The 17,178-nt window shown below is 48.8% G+C and overlaps 1 protein-coding gene across 14 annotated transcripts in view; it reads left to right on the top strand.

Annotated features, from left to right (window-relative positions):
• NDRG4 (NDRG family member 4) overlaps nt 1-17,178 on the top strand; it is a 50,781-nt gene that overhangs the window by 12,212 nt on the left and 21,391 nt on the right. For all 14 annotated transcript variants that reach the window (XM_038008398.2, XM_038008401.2, XM_038008402.2 and 11 more), the window contains exon 2: nt 13,410-13,504. In XM_038008398.2, the coding sequence (XP_037864326.1) occupies nt 13,433-13,504 (72 nt within the window). In that variant the 5' untranslated portion in view covers nt 13,410-13,432. The remainder of the gene's footprint in view (nt 1-13,409; nt 13,505-17,178) is intronic.

Genomic DNA, 17,178 nt, shown 5'->3' on the forward strand with positions numbered 1-17,178 from the left:
TGCCATGTTGGCCAGGCTGGTCGTCTTGAACTCCTGACCTCAAGTGATCCACCTGCCTTGGCCTCCCAAAGTGCTGGGATTACAGGCATGAGCCAGCGCGCCCGGCCGTGTCTCCCCCACTTTTTTTTTTTGAGACAGAGTCTTCTGCCACCCAGGCTGGAGTGCAGTGGCATGATCTCAGTTCACTGCACCTCCATCCCCCAGGTTCAAGCAATTCTCCTGCCTCAGCCTCCCGAGTAGCTGGGATTACAGGCACGTGCCACCATGCTTGGCTACTTTTTGTATTTTCAGTAGAGATGGGGTTTCGCCATGTTGCCCAGGCTGGTCTCAAACTCCTGACCTCAGGTGATCCGCCCACCTCAGCCTCCCAAAGTGCTGGGATTATAAGCATAAGCCACCACGCCCTTTTAAGAACACTGCCTGAAAGTCACATGCTTCCATTTACCTCTCATTGGCAGCACATCACGGCATCATAAACACACTTTATTCCCATCGTCCACCTACTCATCTAAAATATGGGGATTGTTATTCAGGAAGAAGGGGAGAACAGATATGGGGGGACAATTAGCAGTCTCTGCTGTAGGAGGACTCTTTCACTAGTTCCTTATAGCAGCTGCCCAAATGGAATGTGTTACTGGAATTCTAATTCCATCTCCCTTGCCCTTGGTCTTAGAATTAGAGGCCTGTTGTGTCTGTTGTAATGTCTGTGCGTAACACCTGGAGTCATGTTGTGTAGAGAAACAGAGTTTACACGTTGGTGCTGTATATCACCTTCTTACTTTATGAAAGAGCTATGTTATGTCCTTTCTAAGATGCACCTTTTTTTTTTTGTACTTTAACATCTATAAGATTGGGATGCATCATACAGTCTCTGTTGGCAAGGGGGGCATCATGCTGTTATTGCCATCACACGAACATCAGAATTTGTGAGTGGATGTCGGCAGCTCAGAATGAAATCCCAGAGATAGTAGTAGAGCATTCTTGATGCTGGAGAAGCCCAGGCTGTGTGGAATAGCACAGCATCAAAAACTCCAAGATAGAGAGATTAAGAGACATTGGACTCGAAATGTGAAAAGGAATCCCTTAAACAATTTATTTCAATTATATTTGCCTTTTTAAAAATTTACAAGAGTGATAGATGCTTTTTAAAAATCTGGATCTAACATATTCTAAAAGAGTTCTTTCAGTAAGTACAAAAAACCCTGAATGACAGGGAACTCATCATAGAAGGAGCAGTTCTGACACTATTTTGAATGTATCCCAGGAATGAACAAATAAGCAGAAATATTATAGGTGAGAGCCAGGTTTCTCACCACTGGAGAAAAAAAAAATTGCAATCAAAGTGGGGAAGCTAGAATGCACTCTGTGGTGTTGAAGTAGAGTTAAAGGTATCAGTACAAATTCCAGATTCCAGATATATATATATCTGATATATATGGAGAGAGAGATATATATATTTAGAAGTAAATTGTGTGTGTTAGTATCTTGCATACATTTCATAGCTCTGCCTGCTGAGAGGGCCTAGACCAATGACACCACAGTTGCAATGAGCACACCTGGTGTCCAGATCTTGGTTTCTAAACATCATTCTCCAATAAAGGGAACTAGGGCTCCTTGGAGAAATGGTTGATTTCATGGTTGAGGCAGAGAAAGTACAAGATGAGTTTAGAACATGTAATGCAGCTAGAATATTTGAAACTCAAAAAATAATGGGTACATGTTGAAAGCATTCAAGAGCCACCTTAAGGGAACTCCCAGTGGCCAAACCTGGCCCAGTTTGAACAATGAAATAATGATAGCAATGGCTTTTAACCCACAGGGTAAAATAAATATCCATGAATCCATATTGATGTAAATAAGTAATTGAATAAAGGAGGAGAAAGGACAACTCTTTTTTTTTTTTCCTTTTGAGACAGAGTCTCGCTCTGTCACCCAGGCTGGAATGCACTGGCACTATCTTGGCTCACTGCAAGCTCCGCCTCCTGGGTTCAGGCTATTCTCCTGCCTCAGCCTCCCGAGTAGCTGGGACTACAGGCACCCGCCACAATGCCTGGCTAATTTTTTGTATTTTTTAGGAGAGACAAGGTTTCACCGTGTTAGCCAGAATGGTCTCAATCTCCTGACCTCATGATCTGTCGGGGGAAACCCCACCCCCGATATTTATTGTGGGTTCTTTTCTGTTTCCTAGGCATCTCAGCTGGTTTGAGAAATAAAGGGAAAGAGCACAAGAGAGAGAAATTTAAAGCTGGATGTCCAGGGGAGACATCACATGTCAGCAGGTTTTGTGATGCTCCCTGAGCTGTAAAACCAGCAAGTTTTTTTGTTTTGGTTTGTTTGTTTTTTTTTGAGATGGAGTCTCGCTCTGTCACCCAGGCTGGAGTGCGTTTTTTTTGAGATGGAGTCTCGCTCTGTCACCCAGGCTGGAGTGCAGTGGCGCGATCTCAGCTCACTGCAAGCTCCACCTCCCAGGTTCACACCATTCTCCTGCCTCAGCCTCCTACGCACCTGGGACCACAGGTGCCCGCCACCACGCCTGGCTAATTTTTTGTATTTTTAGTACAGATGGGGTTTCACCATGCTAGCCAGGATGGTCTCAAACTCCTGACCTCGTGATCCGCCTGCCTCGGCCTGCCAAAGTGCTGGGATTACAGACGTGAGCCACCGCGCCTGGCCAACCAACAAGTTTTTATTAGCGATTTTCAAAAGGGGAGGGAGTGCACGAATAGGGTATGGGTCACAGAGATCACATACTTCACAAGGTAATACAATATCAGAAAGCAAATGGAGGCAGGGCGAGATCACAGGACCACAGGATGGGGCGAAATTAAAATTGCTAATGAAGTTTCAGGCACACATTGTCATTGATAACGATAATATCTTATCAGGAGATAGGGTTTGAGAGCAGACAACCTGTCTGACCAAAATTTATTAGGCAGGAATTTCCTTGTCCTAATAAGCCTGGGAGCACTACAGGAGACCAGGGCTTATTTCATTCCTTTGGCTTCGACTGTAAAAGGCGGCCACCTCAAGAGGGCCGTCTATAGACCTACCTTCAGTGTGCATTCTCTTTCTCAGGGATGTTCCTTGCTGAGAAAAAGAATTCAGCGATATTTCTCCTATTTGCTTTTGAAAGAAGAGAAATATGGCTCTGTTCCACCTGGCTCACCGGCAGTCAGAGTCCAAGGCCATCTCCCTTGTTCCCTGAACATTGCTGTTATCCTGTAACAGATTTTTTTTTCAAGGCACCCAGATTTCATATTGTTCAAGCACACATGCTCTACAAACAATTTGTGCAGTTAACACAGTCATCACAGGGTCCTTAGGCGACATACATCCTCCTCATCTTACGAAGATGACGGGATTAAGAGATTAAAGACAGGCATAGAAAATCACAAGGGTATTGACTGGGGAAGTGATAAGTGTCCATGAAATCTTCACAATTTATGTTCAGAGATTGCAGTAAAGACAGGTGTAAGAAATTATAAAAGTATTAATTTGGGGAACTAATAAATGTTCATGAAATCTTCACAATTTATGTTCTTCTGCCGCGGCTTCAGCCGGTCCCTCCGTTCGGGGTCCCTGACTTCCTGCAACAGTGATCCACCCACCTTGGCCTCCCAAAGTGCTGGGATTACCGGCATGAGCCACCGCGCCTGGTCAGGATGACTCTTTCTTACAGGATAATTCTAATAAGCGTAGAAGAGATTATGGAAATAGAAAATTATGTTCTTCCTTTTCCTCAGCAGGAAAAAAAAGAAAATTATCATTAGGCAACCATCAAAGTAATAATTGCTGTAGGCAAGAATCAATAGTTGTTAAAATTAGCAGGGGTAAGGGGGTGGAGGGGGTGAGGAAGTATGATGAGACATAGGATGTTTACGTAGTGTCAAAGTATCTTCCCACACTGCTTACAAAGGGAAAAATAGTAACATTTCAGTGGAGAAACTTGGCAGAGAGCTCCTTATCAAGGAATCAAGGTTAACATCCTCTGTAACAATACAGATTGACATCATGTGCCTGCTGATATAAACTGAGAAGAGCACCTCATTCTCTCGTATTCTTGGCAAAAATTTATAACCTCAGTCTAATCATGAGAAAACAACAGACAAACCCAAAGTGAGGACATTCTACTGATTAACTGGCCAGTACTTTTCAAAAGTGTCAAGGTCGGCCGGGCTGGTGGCTCACGCCTGTAATCCCAGCACTTTGGGAGGCCAAGGTGGCTGGATCACGAGGTCAGGAGTTTGAGACCAGCCTGGCCAATACGGTGAAACCCTGTTTCTACTAAAAATTCAAAAATTAGCTGGGCGTGGTGGTGGGCACCTGTAATCCCAGCTACTCAGGAGATTGAGGCAGGAGAATCACTTGAATGCAGGAGGGAGAGGTTGCATTGAGCCGAGATCATGCCATTGCACTCCAGCCCAGGCGACAGTACAAGACTCCATCTTAAAAAAAAAAAAATAATAAGTGTCAAGGTTATAAAAGATGGACTGATAAACTATCCAGGGAGACATACCAACTAAATATGATGTGGCATCCTGGGTTGGGTCCGAGACCCAAAAAAGGCATTATTGGGAAAACTGGTAAAATATATGTAAGTTCTGTATATTACTTAACAGTATGTATCAGTGTTTAATTTCCTGGTTTCTCAATTGTATTATGGTTCTGTATCATGATAACATTGGAGGAAGCTGAGTGAAGGCTATGTGGGAAATTTCTGTGTTTCTGTGCTTTTTTGGTTTTGTTTTTTGTTTTGTTGTGATTTTTTTGCAAGCCTAATGTTTTTCAAAATAACTTAAAAGGGGGAAGGGCATTATGTCTTAATTTAACTGGTGGTGGGTTTTTTTTTTTCTTATTATTGATTCATAAAAATTAGTGTCACTTGTAATCGGTGATATCTTAGATTTGATAAAATCTGGTGGATAGGATTAAAAAAAGAATCTCCCTTTTATACCCTTCCCCATATCCTTCCCCAGAGATAAGCATTGTTACAGTTTACCCTGAGTCTTTTGAGGATTTTTTTTGGAAGTTGCCAATATATATACCTGTTCAATGCATATAATTTTTATATAAATGAGATTATTTTGAGACAGAATCTCACTCTGTTGCCCAGGCTGGAGTACAATGGCATGATCTCGGCTCACTGCAACCTTCGCCTCCCAGGTTCAAGCAACTCTCCTGCCTTGGCCTCCCAAAGTGCTGGGATTACAGGTGTGAGCCTGCACCCAGCCATAAATGGGATTATTTTTACACATTATTTGGTGACATGCCTTTTTTTCTTAATTGCATATTTTAGAATGCTTTCCCGCTCTGTTTGAGGGGAGCTGCCTTGTTTATTTAATGGCTGCATGGTCCTCCAGCATGTAGATGTTCCATAATTTATTTCACCATCCTCCTGGTGCTCACTGAGGTGATTTCCAGATTGCACTGCTCCACTCAGCTATGCAGTGAGCACCCTTGTGTGCTGCCTGTTAGTGTACACGTGGGTGTTTTTCTTTAGGATAAATACCTAGACACAGAATTGCAGAGTTGACAGATACTTGCATTTAACAGACTACCAAGTTGTTCTCCAAATAAAGCTGAACCCACTGCCATCCAGCCAGCAGCATGAGTGTGTGCCCATCTTCCCAGAACCTCACCAACCTTGCATATTATCACTCTTTTAGTAATTTGTCGTCTGTATGAAGAATGGTTCATTCGTTCATTTACTTATTTCATTGAACAGAAATGTTGAGTGTCTGCCCTGTGCCCAGCACTGTCATAGACACGGGACATCCCAGTGAACAAAACAGATATAGTGCTTGTCCTCTAGGAGTGTCTGAGAAGCTGCGGTCTGAGCAGGTCATATTGCTCATTGTTTCACATGCATTTCTCTGACGGCCAGTGAGGCAGGGCAGATGCTTTGCCCTTGTTGTTTCTCCTCTGAATTCCCATCCCAGACCTTTGCCCACTTTTCCATTGAGTGCATAGTATTTTCTTTCTCCTTATTGAGCCCTAGAATGGGAGTGCTACTAAGTCTGTCCGCTTTAAGGGATTTTGGCAAATGCCGTGGGGAGACTGGAGACACGGTAGGATTTGAGAGGAAGGAGAAAGCCCAGACCAACCTGCAGGAGGTGGGGAATGTGCTGAGGCTGCATCTGCCCCTCCAAGTTTTCTTTTGTTTATTTGTTTGTTTTTGAGATGGAGTCTTGCTCTGTCACCCAGGCTGGAGTACAGTGGCAGGATCTCGGCTCACTGCAACCTCCGCCTCCCGGGTTCGAGTGATTCTCCTGCTTCAGCCTCCTGAGTAGCTGGGATTACAGGTGCCTGCCACCACACCCGGCTAATTCTTGAATTTTTAGTAGAAACAGGGTGTCACTGTGTTGGCCAGGCTGGTCTCGAACTCCTGACCTCAAGTGATCTGCCTGCCTTTGTCTCCCAAAGTGCTGGGATTACAGGCATGAGCTACCGCGCCCAGCCCTGCCCGCTCCAAGTTTTGTGGCCAAACTTACTGCCCTGGAAGCCTCTTGACAGCTAGCCCCATCAAACAGCCTCGTATCAGAGTGGCCTCACCCTTGGTGGTGTGCATTTGAATACTGTTTTATGCCTATAACTGACATTGGAACAGTGACAATTGAGCAACAAAAATGTTTATCCTGTGCTTTCCTATAGCTTCTGTGGGCGGGTCAGCCATGGAGATTTCTGGCCTGTCCTACATCTACTTTACCAGTTATTAAGCCTGTGTGTGTTTGGTCTCTGATGGGGTTGGACAGATGAACAAGATCAGGTCGCTGTCCTCTGGGAGGTGACAGTAGGGAAATTAAACCACTCATCCATGCATCAGTGGGTTAGCAAGACGATAGAGTCCCAGCCTGGCCAACATGGCGAAACCCCATCACTACTAAAAGTACAAAAGTTAGCTGGACCTGGTGGCAGAATTCTGTAATCCCAGCTATGTTGGGAGGCTGAGGGATGAGAATTAACTTGAACTCAGAAGGCGGAGGTTGCAATGAGCTGAGATCGCACCACTGCACTCCATCCTGGGCAACAGAGTGAGACTCTGTCTTAAAAAAGAAGAAAAAAAAAGATGATAGAGTCCACACATGAGCATATGAGCTCCAGACCCAGACATCATGGGTTCAAATTCAGGTTCCATCACTTACCGGTCATAATACCTTGGGCTGGTTGTCACCTCTGTATGCCTCACTTCCTCAGCTACAAAATGAGGACAGTAATAGTACCTACCTCTATGAGGAGTCAGGAGGAGTAAACGAGCTTGTACATGTAAAATGCCTGGAACACGGCATTCAGTAATATTAAGGACTGTTTTCCATATTGCTCCCCTTGTGGGGATATGGTGGGGAAAGGCACTCCAGCCAGAGGGAACAGCATGAACAAAGGCATGTGCTTCCCGTGGGGAGGATGCGCCTACTGAGTCAGCCCGGGGCTTTAGCCAGGAGTGCCAGAATCCAAATACGGCTGCCTAAGGCGGTGGAATGTGCTGGGTGTGTGTGTGTGTGTGCGCGCACGCGCGTGTATGCAGGGTGGTGATGTGGTTGGTGGGGGCATAGGGATTCATAGGCTCAACCCAAGGAAAAAGCAGAACTGGCCAAGTTCAAGTTTGGCATAAATTAAGGAGCCGTACCTAGAGACGGAAACAGAGCCTGGGCTGGAGAAAGCAATGTCGCCCGCATCCTCCCATCCTGCCACCCAGCCAGCGAGGCAGAATGCACGTAGGCGGGTGGGAGCATGCACTCTGGATCCCCAGCCTGGGTTGGCCACAGGAGAACTTGCATCGGTCAGTCGCCCCTTCCTGTACCTCTTATTTCTCACCTGTGAACTGGGAATCCTGAGGAAAGACCAAGTCCCCATCCCTGTCCCACCCTCAGTGCTGTCCCAGGCCTAGGAGATCAGGATAAGGACAGGGAGAGTAATAAGAGGGTCCAGCTCCCTGGACAGTTCCAGATCCCCTATATAGTGCAGTTGGAAAGTGATTCCCCAATTTCCGGGGTCCCAGATTTCTGGGGCTGCTTTTCCAACCAGGCACTGGTGTAGCATCGGGTAGGGATGGTGGCCCGTGTATCACTGAGCACCAACTCTGATCCAAGCAGTAGGGATATACCAGGTCCGCGGTGCCTGGGTGCACAGGCCTGGACATGAGTCACACGCTCCCACTCGGCCACATCCGGGGGAGGTACGGACCCCTCCCCCAGGGTGGAGCTGGCCAGACCTGGGTGTGGCTCATTTCATTTGCCTGTGGCATTTCTCATAATAATGGGACCTTTTAACTCAGGAGTGTGGCATACTCAAGGCAGCGTGGACTGGACCTTGCCCCTGACCTGTGGGTCCCCTTCACCCCTGTGGTTGAAAGAACACCAGCCATTCCACAGTCCTCTCTTCTTATTTGGTCTCTTCCTGTCCCACAGGCCTGGTTCCTCTGTCTGGCTTCTCCTGTATCCTCTAACTTCACTCCATTTATGTCTTACTCTCTTCTCTTTCAGTTCTAGCGTTTCTCACTGTGAAGCTATGGGGCTGGGGTGGGGAGTGATCCTTCATGTGTAGCACTGTCCCCACATTGCATGACCCTTCTCACCCGTGGTCCCTGGGCACTGAATGTAGGACCCTCAGTCACTGAGACCACCCAAATTCTTCAATGTATTTTCATTTTTTTCTCTTCTCTCTTTCCTTCCTCCCTCCCTCCCTCCCTTCCTTCCTTCCCTCATCTTTCTTTCCTTCTTTTCTTTTTTTTTCCTTCCTTTCTTTTCTTTTCTTTCTTTTCTTTTCTTCTTTCTTCCTCAGAGTCTTGCTTTGTCACCCAGGCTAGAGTACAGTGATGCAATCTCAGCTCACTGCAACCTCCACCTCCCGGCTCAAGTAATTCTCCTGCCTCAGCCTCCCAAGTAGCTGGGATTACAGGCACCCACCATCACGCCCAGCTAATTTTTGAATTTTTAGTAGAGACAGGGTTTTGCCATGTTGGCCGGGCTGGTCTCGAACTCCTGGCTTCAAGTGATCTGCCTGCCTTGGCCCCCCAAAGTGCCAGGATTACAGGTGTGAGCCACCATGCCCGGCCCCCCAGTGTATTTTCAAACACCCCCACCATCTCCTAGGACTACTGCACTTGTTCTCCCGATTCAGCAATTGCTTTTTTCTGTAGGATGTGTAACTACTGCTGATCAATTTAAGCATTTATGGGATAGTTCCAGGAATGACCACAGTCATTGCTTCTATTTTTAACCCTAATAAATCAGAGGATTCACCTGGCTGGGGTCTTAGCATGGAATCACAGTTACAGAAGCATAGCGGGAGGGGCCTGCTGGCTGCCTGGTAGGAGCCGAGTGCTCCTGTTTGCCTTGAAAAAAGAAGAAAAGGAGAAAAAACACAAATCAGCAACCAGAAGTGATTAAACCGAAATGCAATTCCTCTTAAGGAATCCACCCACACTTACACAGCGCAGGAGCCCATTTCCACAGTCCCCGGTGCTCTTTTGCCCTTGAGGGGCCTCTGACATGTCACTGTCCCCTAGCCAAAGGGGCTGTTTCCTCTCCCTCATCCCTTGTACCATCCCTCCCCTATGTACATCAGCTTCACCCCTCTGCGTGCAGCTGTGAATCTAACAGAAACAAGAGGGAAAAAACAAAAAATGAAACTCCAGAGTTACCTTAAATTGGCAGGGAAAGGCAAGGAACACCCTGATCACCTATGTGATTTTTTGTTCCATTCAAATATGTACAAAAATCTTTCATTTAAAAGGCATTTTAGGCTGGGCATGGTGGCTCACACCAGTAATCCCAGTGCTTTGGGAGGCTGAGGTAGGAGGATTGCTTGAGCCCAGGAATTTGAGACCAGTCTGGCCAACATAGTGAGACCCCATCTCTACAAAAAATGAAAAAAAAAAATAGTGGGGCTCTGGTGGCACACACGTGTGGTCCCAGCTACTTGGGAGGCTGAGGTGGGAGGATCACTTAAGCCTAGGAGTTTGAGGCTGCTGTGAGCGATGATTGTATCACTGCACTCCAGCCTGGAGTTTCCTTAGAGCAGAGCCAGGGTTTGTTTTGACCAAGACCCTCTGAGCAAACAAAAAAGGTCATTTTTACACTTTAGGAGGCTGAGGCAGATGGATCACCTGAGGTCAAGAGTTCAAGACCAACCTGGCCAACATGGCAAAAACTCATTTTACTAAAAATACAAAAAAAAACAAAAACAAAAATTGCTGGGCGTGGTGGCAGGTGCCTGTAATCCCAACTACTTGGGAGGATGGAGCAGGAGAATCACTTGAACTCAGGAGGCAGAGGCTGCAGTGAGCCGAGATCATGCCACTGCACGCCAGCCTGGATGACAGAGTAAGAATCCGTCTAAAAAAAAGTTATTTATATATTTATTGTTTCTATTGCACCTCAGACTTTTCTGAGGTGGGCAACATGCTCTCATATTGCAAATAAGTGAGGCTTTGAGTGATTTGCCCAAAATAAAGCTAGCCATTGAATGATAGGGTAGAAATGATGGCCTGGTTTCAGTGGCTCCAGATCTTACCCCTAAGAAGTAGAAGCGTTGGGACTTATCCCAGGCCCATTCCGTGTTTACAGCTTCTGTCTGCCCAGCAGGTCCCTGCACACACGCCTCCTGGGAGAGCTCTTGTCTTTGCACTGGGGGCTGGACAGGGCAGCTCCCGTCCCTTTAAGGAATAAGAGATCAAGAAGGGAAAAAGCATGGCGGAGTGGAAAGAGCCATTGTTGGCCGCTTCATAGACCCTGGCGTCTTCCCACTTCTGTGCTACTTAACTCCTTGGGGACCTTAGCCAGGCTTCATTAGTAGGACTCTCATTTTCTTATAACTTATCACATAGCTTCTTAAAAAAAAAAAAAAAATCCTAACTTTCTTTAGAAGAAAATTCTCTGCCACCCTGCTGTGGAAATGTCTACTCTGGCCTCTTTGTCCTGGAGCCCCGCAACTCCAGCCAGACCCTGGACTGTCTGTTTTTCATGGGCTGAGCCATTCCCAGTTCTCTGGATGATGAGGTCTCTCTCTGCCCCCTTCCCCGCCACCACCTCCGTCACAGGCCATCTGTCCCTGCACTGCCCACTCTCAGCCCTTTTAATAGCATGGTCCTTGGGGAGGATGGTGTCCAGGGTGGTTTCATAACAGGCTGGGGGTGGGGGGCCACAGGGACACCCCAGGGCTACCAAGGACTTTAATTGAGATGGGTGTTCAGGAAAGCAGGTGGCTAAGATGTCCTGATGCAGAAGAGTTTTCCAAGGAGGGGACCTTTCTTTCAGCTCTCCCAGCCCCCATGCCCTGGATGGATGGGTGAGCGTGCACACATCAGAAAGGATGGAAATGGGAGCGGGAGAGCCTCAAGGATGCCTTTCTAAAAATACAGCCCATCTGCATTGTGTTAGCTGTTTCCTCGGAAACCACTGGGAGCTGGGACTCCGGCATGGCACGTGCGCAGGGACCCAGGCCTGCTTTTCTATTTATTGTAACAGGAATTTTCTTATTATATTAAATCATCTTTTATTATTGACACACAGTTTATCTTGTACCCTATTGATGGACTTTTTTTTTTTTTAATTTTTTTCTCTATTGCAAATGGCACTGTGCTGAGAATTCTTATAGATAAATTATTTGTTGCCATCTCTGGTTTCTTTAGGCGATTTCTCCACGGGAGAGGATTGCTGAGTCTGAGAGTATGAACCTTTTAAATGATTTTAATTCATTTGCAAAACTGCCCTCCAAAAAGATATGTCCATTTATATACTTACAAGCCATATAAGAAGTGTCTGTTTTAGTACACCTTTGCTAGCCATGTAAACTTTGCCAATGCCATTGGCAAAAAAAGAAAGAGCTATCCATTCATTCATTCGAGACAGGGTCTTGCTCTGTCACTCAGGCTGGAGTGGAGTGGTGTAATCATAGCTCCCTGTAACCTTGAACTCCTGGTCTCAAGTGATCCTCCCACCTCAGCCTCCTGAGTAGCTGGGACCATAGGCTGTCACCACCACACCCAGCTACTTTAGTTTTTTCGTAGAGATGGGGTCTTGCTATGTTGTCCAGGTTGGTCCTGCACCTCTGGGCTCAAGTGCTCCTTCAGCCTTAGCTGCCCAAAATGCTGGGATTATAGGCATGAGCCACGGTGCCTGGCCAAAATAAAAAAAGTATCTTAATTTAAATTTCTTTGACTTCTAGTGAGCTTGAATATTTTTCCATGTAGGTACTGGCCATTTTTAATTCTTTTATGAATTTCTAGATCATGTTCTTGGCTAGTTTTTCTCTTGGTGCATTCTGACCTCTGCCATCCTGAAATTAAGGGATGATGGTGCCGTTCCTAGAGGAATTATGGGGTCCTGGGACCCTCTGTCTTCCTTCCTCTACCACTGGCTGCTGCATACACACACACAGGCACAGAGACACACACACACACATGCCTGCGTGTATGACCCATTCTTCTTCTGAGGTTCAGAAACCCCTGGGATTTCCCAGGCCCACCCTCTGGCAGCTGAGCAGCCCCTGTGTGTCACCCCCTCCCTGCTGGTGGCCTGAATTGAGGCCTGCATCCCCGCTTTCAACATCACTCAACCTGTGACACCACCAGAGCCTCTACTCCCACCCCTCCCTGGCCCATCTTCACACAGGCTCATCTTGGGAGCCCTCCGGGGAGCTCTCAGCTCTGTTCCTCTCCAGTCTCTCTGTCCTCCAGAGCCCCACTGTCCGCTTCAGACACCAGAGGCCCTCGGCAGGGGACTCTGTCTGCGTCTGACCCTGGGTTTGGCCTCCCTGCACGTGCCCTTCTGCTTCTCAATAAAGGCAGAATTTTGCTTGTAATTGTTCTAGGAATCATGACGTTGCTTTTCTCTTTTATTTGGAAACATGTTTTAATTTTTAAGAGCAAATAATAGGCTGGGTGTGGTATCTCACACCTGAAATCTTAACACTTTGGGAGACCGAGGCGGGTGGATCACTTGAGGTCAGGAGTTCGAGACCAGGGTGACCAACATGGTGAAACCCCGACTCTACTAAAAACACAAAAGTTAGCAAGGTGGTGGTGCACACCCGTAATCTCAGCTCCTTGGGAGGCTGAGGCGGGAGAATCGCTTGAACCCAGGAGGCGAAGGTTGCAGTGAGCCGAGATTGCGCCACTGCACTCCAGCCTGGGCCACAGAGCGAGACTCAGTGTTTAAAAAAAAAACAAAAAACAAAAAAAACGAGAAAACAAATACTATAATGGTATCCCCCCATTATCCCCCAAGCCAGACAGGCCGAGCTTGCAGACGGAGGCCTGGGGGCCCTGAGTGCCTGGGTGGGCTGCGCTTGGGGGCCAGGGGGACAATGCGTCTGGTCCCCGCGCTTCTGCCCCAGCCCTGGCTTGCGCTGTCCTTCTCCGCCCGGGCGTCCCCGCTGCAGCAGACCTCAACCCTGCCCTCCCTCCCTAGGCCTCCTGCTCCACGACGTGACCATGGCCGGGCTGCAGGAGCTGCGATTCCCTGAGGAGAAGCCGCTGCTCCGGGGCCAGGACGCCACCGAGCTGGTGAGTTGGAGTCGCGCCTTTGAGGTATTAGGGCCGAGTGCGCCACCTCGTGGCCAAGAGGGAGACCGCGCGCCTTCCCTGCAGCTGACCCTCCCCAGGGCCGGCCACCCCAAGAAGCCCTGTCCTTGCCTCGGCGAGGAGTTCCGGGAGGCCTGAGTGCCACCCAGACCCACCCAGCCTCAAGGTGGCTTCAGCCGTCTTTGAGGCTAAAGGTGCTACAGGAGAGTTATTCCCGCTTTAATGGCAAGAAAACGGATGCACAGAGAGGTGAACCCAGTTGGCCAAGGTCACACAGCTAGTGGGGGAATGAGGCCGTATCAACCCGTTTGTGGACAGCCCAGGAGCCCCAAGAGGTAACTACCGGGCAGTGCTGGCTCCAGCAGGGCACGCTGCTCCCCCATCTGTGCGCTCTTCCTTATCAGCCTCCCAAGCCTCTGTGGTGCCTGGGCAGGTCTAACAGTGCCGCCCAGGGCAGTGGGACAGAGGCACCACAGGTTATGATTTTGTCCCCAAGACCCCCCTGTCATGGGACAAGGCGTTAGAGGCCAGAGTGACTTTCATGCCACCCTTTTTTGTTGCGACAACACCCTGTCCACCTTCCCTTTCCCTCCCTCCCAGTGCCATCATACTGGTGACTGTGACACAAACCACTTTGCAAAAAGTGTGGGTTCCCTGCTTGTTGGATTCTGAGGCATCAGGGCTGGAGTTCCTGCAAGTTATGCTGCCTGGACCCCCTCCTTTTACAGATGGGGAGGCCAGGAGCCCAGCCCCTCAAATCTACAGGGTGCTGTCCTCTGCCCTGCCCTGCCTCCCCAGCCTTCCATCACAAGGAGAGGAGCCCAGGAGCTGCTGAGCAGCCAGGATCCAGGGATCCAACCACATGAGGTGGCAGCCCTGCCCCCAAGAAGAGTACAGTGTTACCTTACAGACAGAACCTCGAGTTAACTGACAAGACGTGGCTTATCCGAGAGCAGCCACAGATAAGCTGCCCTGGTGGGGTGGTGACTGCACATTTTTCAAGTCCTTTATTCTAACTTTACTTGCTCCCTGGTCTAAGCCTCCATCGGCTGTTGCCCCAGGATGCTTGCAGGATCCTCCTTGCTAGTCTTTTTGCCTCTGTCTTTGCTCTTTACCCTTTAAAAATAAGCCATGAGCTGGGCATGGTGGCTCACACCTATAATCCCAGCACTTTGGGAGGCCAAGGTGGGCAGATCACATGAGGTCAGGAGTTTGAGACCAGCCTGGCCAACATGGTGAAACCCTGTCTCCATTAAAAATACAAAAATTAGCCGGGCGTGGTGGTGGACACCTGTAGTCCCAGCTACTCAGGAGGCTGAATCACTTGAACCCAGGAGGTTCAACCCCAAGACTGCACTGCTGCACTCCAGCCTGGGCAACAGAGTAAGACTCTGTCTCAGAACATAAATAAATAAAAAACAAGCCATGTCACTTCTCTGCTTAACAAGCCATCTCAGTCAGAGCTGGAACCCAGGATGCAATCTGCACCAGCTCCCCAGCCTGTCTCCCAAGCCTGTCCCCAGCTTCTCTCTAGCCTCCTTGAACATGCCCATCACATTCCCGGTGTATCTGCCTGGGATACACTAGCCCAGAAATTTGCAGGGCTGGCTCCACTTCTTGTTTTATTCAGGCCTCTGCTCAAATGCTCCCTCCTCAGAGAGTCCCTCTCTAACCCCTGGGTCTAATATTGAAACCCCAACACGCTCTGGCCCTGGCCGTGTCACTCAGCCTGGTTTGTGTGTGCCCCACCCCACAGGTTCCCAGGACAGAGATCTATTCTGTTTTGCACCCCCAGGTCTCCCCAGTGCCCCACACAGCACACAGTGGGTTCTCAGTAAAAACATGGGCTGGGTGGAAGCCACAGATGGTAATACAGCTCAGAAGGAAGAAGGTTCTCAGAACTTTCTAAAAAGTCCCTCCTCGCCACTCCTGCCTGTGTCTTTCTTTCTGACTTTTCTTTTCCTTTCTTTCTTTCTTTTTTTTTTTTTTTTCTTCTGAAACAGGGTCTCACTCTGTCACCCAGGCTGGCGTGCAGTGGTGCCATCATAGCCCACTGCAGCCTCAGCTTTCTGGGCTCAAGTGATCCTCCTGCCTCAGCCTCCCGAGTAGCCAGGATCATAGGCATGTGCCACCACACCTGGCTAATTTTTCCATTTTGTAGAGATGAGTCTTGCTCTGTTGCCCAGACTGGTCTTGAACTTCTGGGTGCAAGTGATCCTCCCACCTCAGCCTTCCTACGTGCTAGGATGACAGGCCTGAGCCTCTGTGCCTGCCTACCAGCCTGTCTTTTGAGGCATGAAAGCAGAGTTCTCCTGTGAGGGGCCCTCGGGGACCCCTGCATCCCATCACAAGTGCTGAAGTGTGCAGGTTGCGGGACAGCTGCACGGAGGTGCTGCCTGCCGGTATGGGGTGTGCCTCTGTGGCCCAGCGGGGCCCCCTAGCACAATGGGGAGAGCTGAGGGCATCTTGGCCTGATAACTTCCATGCCTGTCTCTTCCACTGCCCACCTCAGCTGGGCACCCTTCTCTGCCTTATTCTGGCCCAGCCCTCACCGCCCCTCCCTCCCTGACTCAGCAGGCATACTCCTGCCTGTTCATGCCCACTGAGCAGCCTGGCACCACTGCAGGTAGTGTCTCTCTATCCACCCATCACCAGGACCAGAGTTTGCCACCATGACATCCTCACCCCTGCATGAGGGTCTCCGTTTCAGATCCTGTGGAGGCTTCTTCCCTCCTTCATGAGTCAGCACAGGCCCCAAGCTGTGGGCCTGGGCACATCTGCTTTTTCCAAAGGCACCTTAAAAGCCCCATTCCTGCCAGACATGTTGGCTCATGCCTGTAATCCCAGCACTTTGGGAGCCCAAGGTGGGTGGGTCACCTGAGATCCGGAGTTCAAGACCAGCCTGGCCAACATGATGAAACCCCATCTCTACTAAAATTACAAAAATTAGCTGGGCGTAGTGCTGTAATCCCTGCTATTCAGGAGGCTGAGGCAGGAGAATCACTTGACCCTGGGAGGTGGAGGTTGCAGTGAGCCGAGATTGCACCACTACACTCTAGCCTGGGCGACAGAGCGAGACTGTGTCTTAAAAACAAAACAAAACAAAAGCCGACCGGGCATGGTGGCTCATACCTATAATCCCAGCACTTTGGGAGGCTGAGGTGGGTGTCAGGAGTTCGAGACCAGCCTGACCAACATGGTGAAACCCTGTCTCTACTAAAAATACAAAATTAGCCAGATGTGGTGATGAGCTCCTATAATCCCAGCTACTCGGGAGGCTGAGGCAGGACAATCACTTGAACCCGGGAGGCGGAGGTTGCAGTGAGCCCAGATATCGCCACTGCACTCCAATCTGGGCGACAGATAAGACTCTGTCTAAAACAAAGCCCCACCACACCCGACACGGCCTCCTGGATGCTGCAGCATGGCACGCCGTGCAGTCCTACCCCCTCTCTCTGTCTTCAAGAGCTAGTCTGGCGCTCTCAGGCTGTGGCTCTCACAGACAGATTCTCCTTTTTCAGCTGTAGTGCTGAAAGCATCCAGCCTTTTCGCTTTTTTTTTTTTTTTTTTTTTTTTTTTGAGATGGAGTTTTGCTCTTGTTGCCTAGGCTGGAGTGCCATGGCGCGATCTTGGCTCACCGCAACCTCCACCTCCCG

This window comes from Chlorocebus sabaeus, chromosome 5 (assembly GCF_047675955.1).
Source record: "Chlorocebus sabaeus isolate Y175 chromosome 5, mChlSab1.0.hap1, whole genome shotgun sequence".
Classification (NCBI taxonomy): domain Eukaryota; kingdom Metazoa; phylum Chordata; class Mammalia; order Primates; family Cercopithecidae; genus Chlorocebus; species Chlorocebus sabaeus.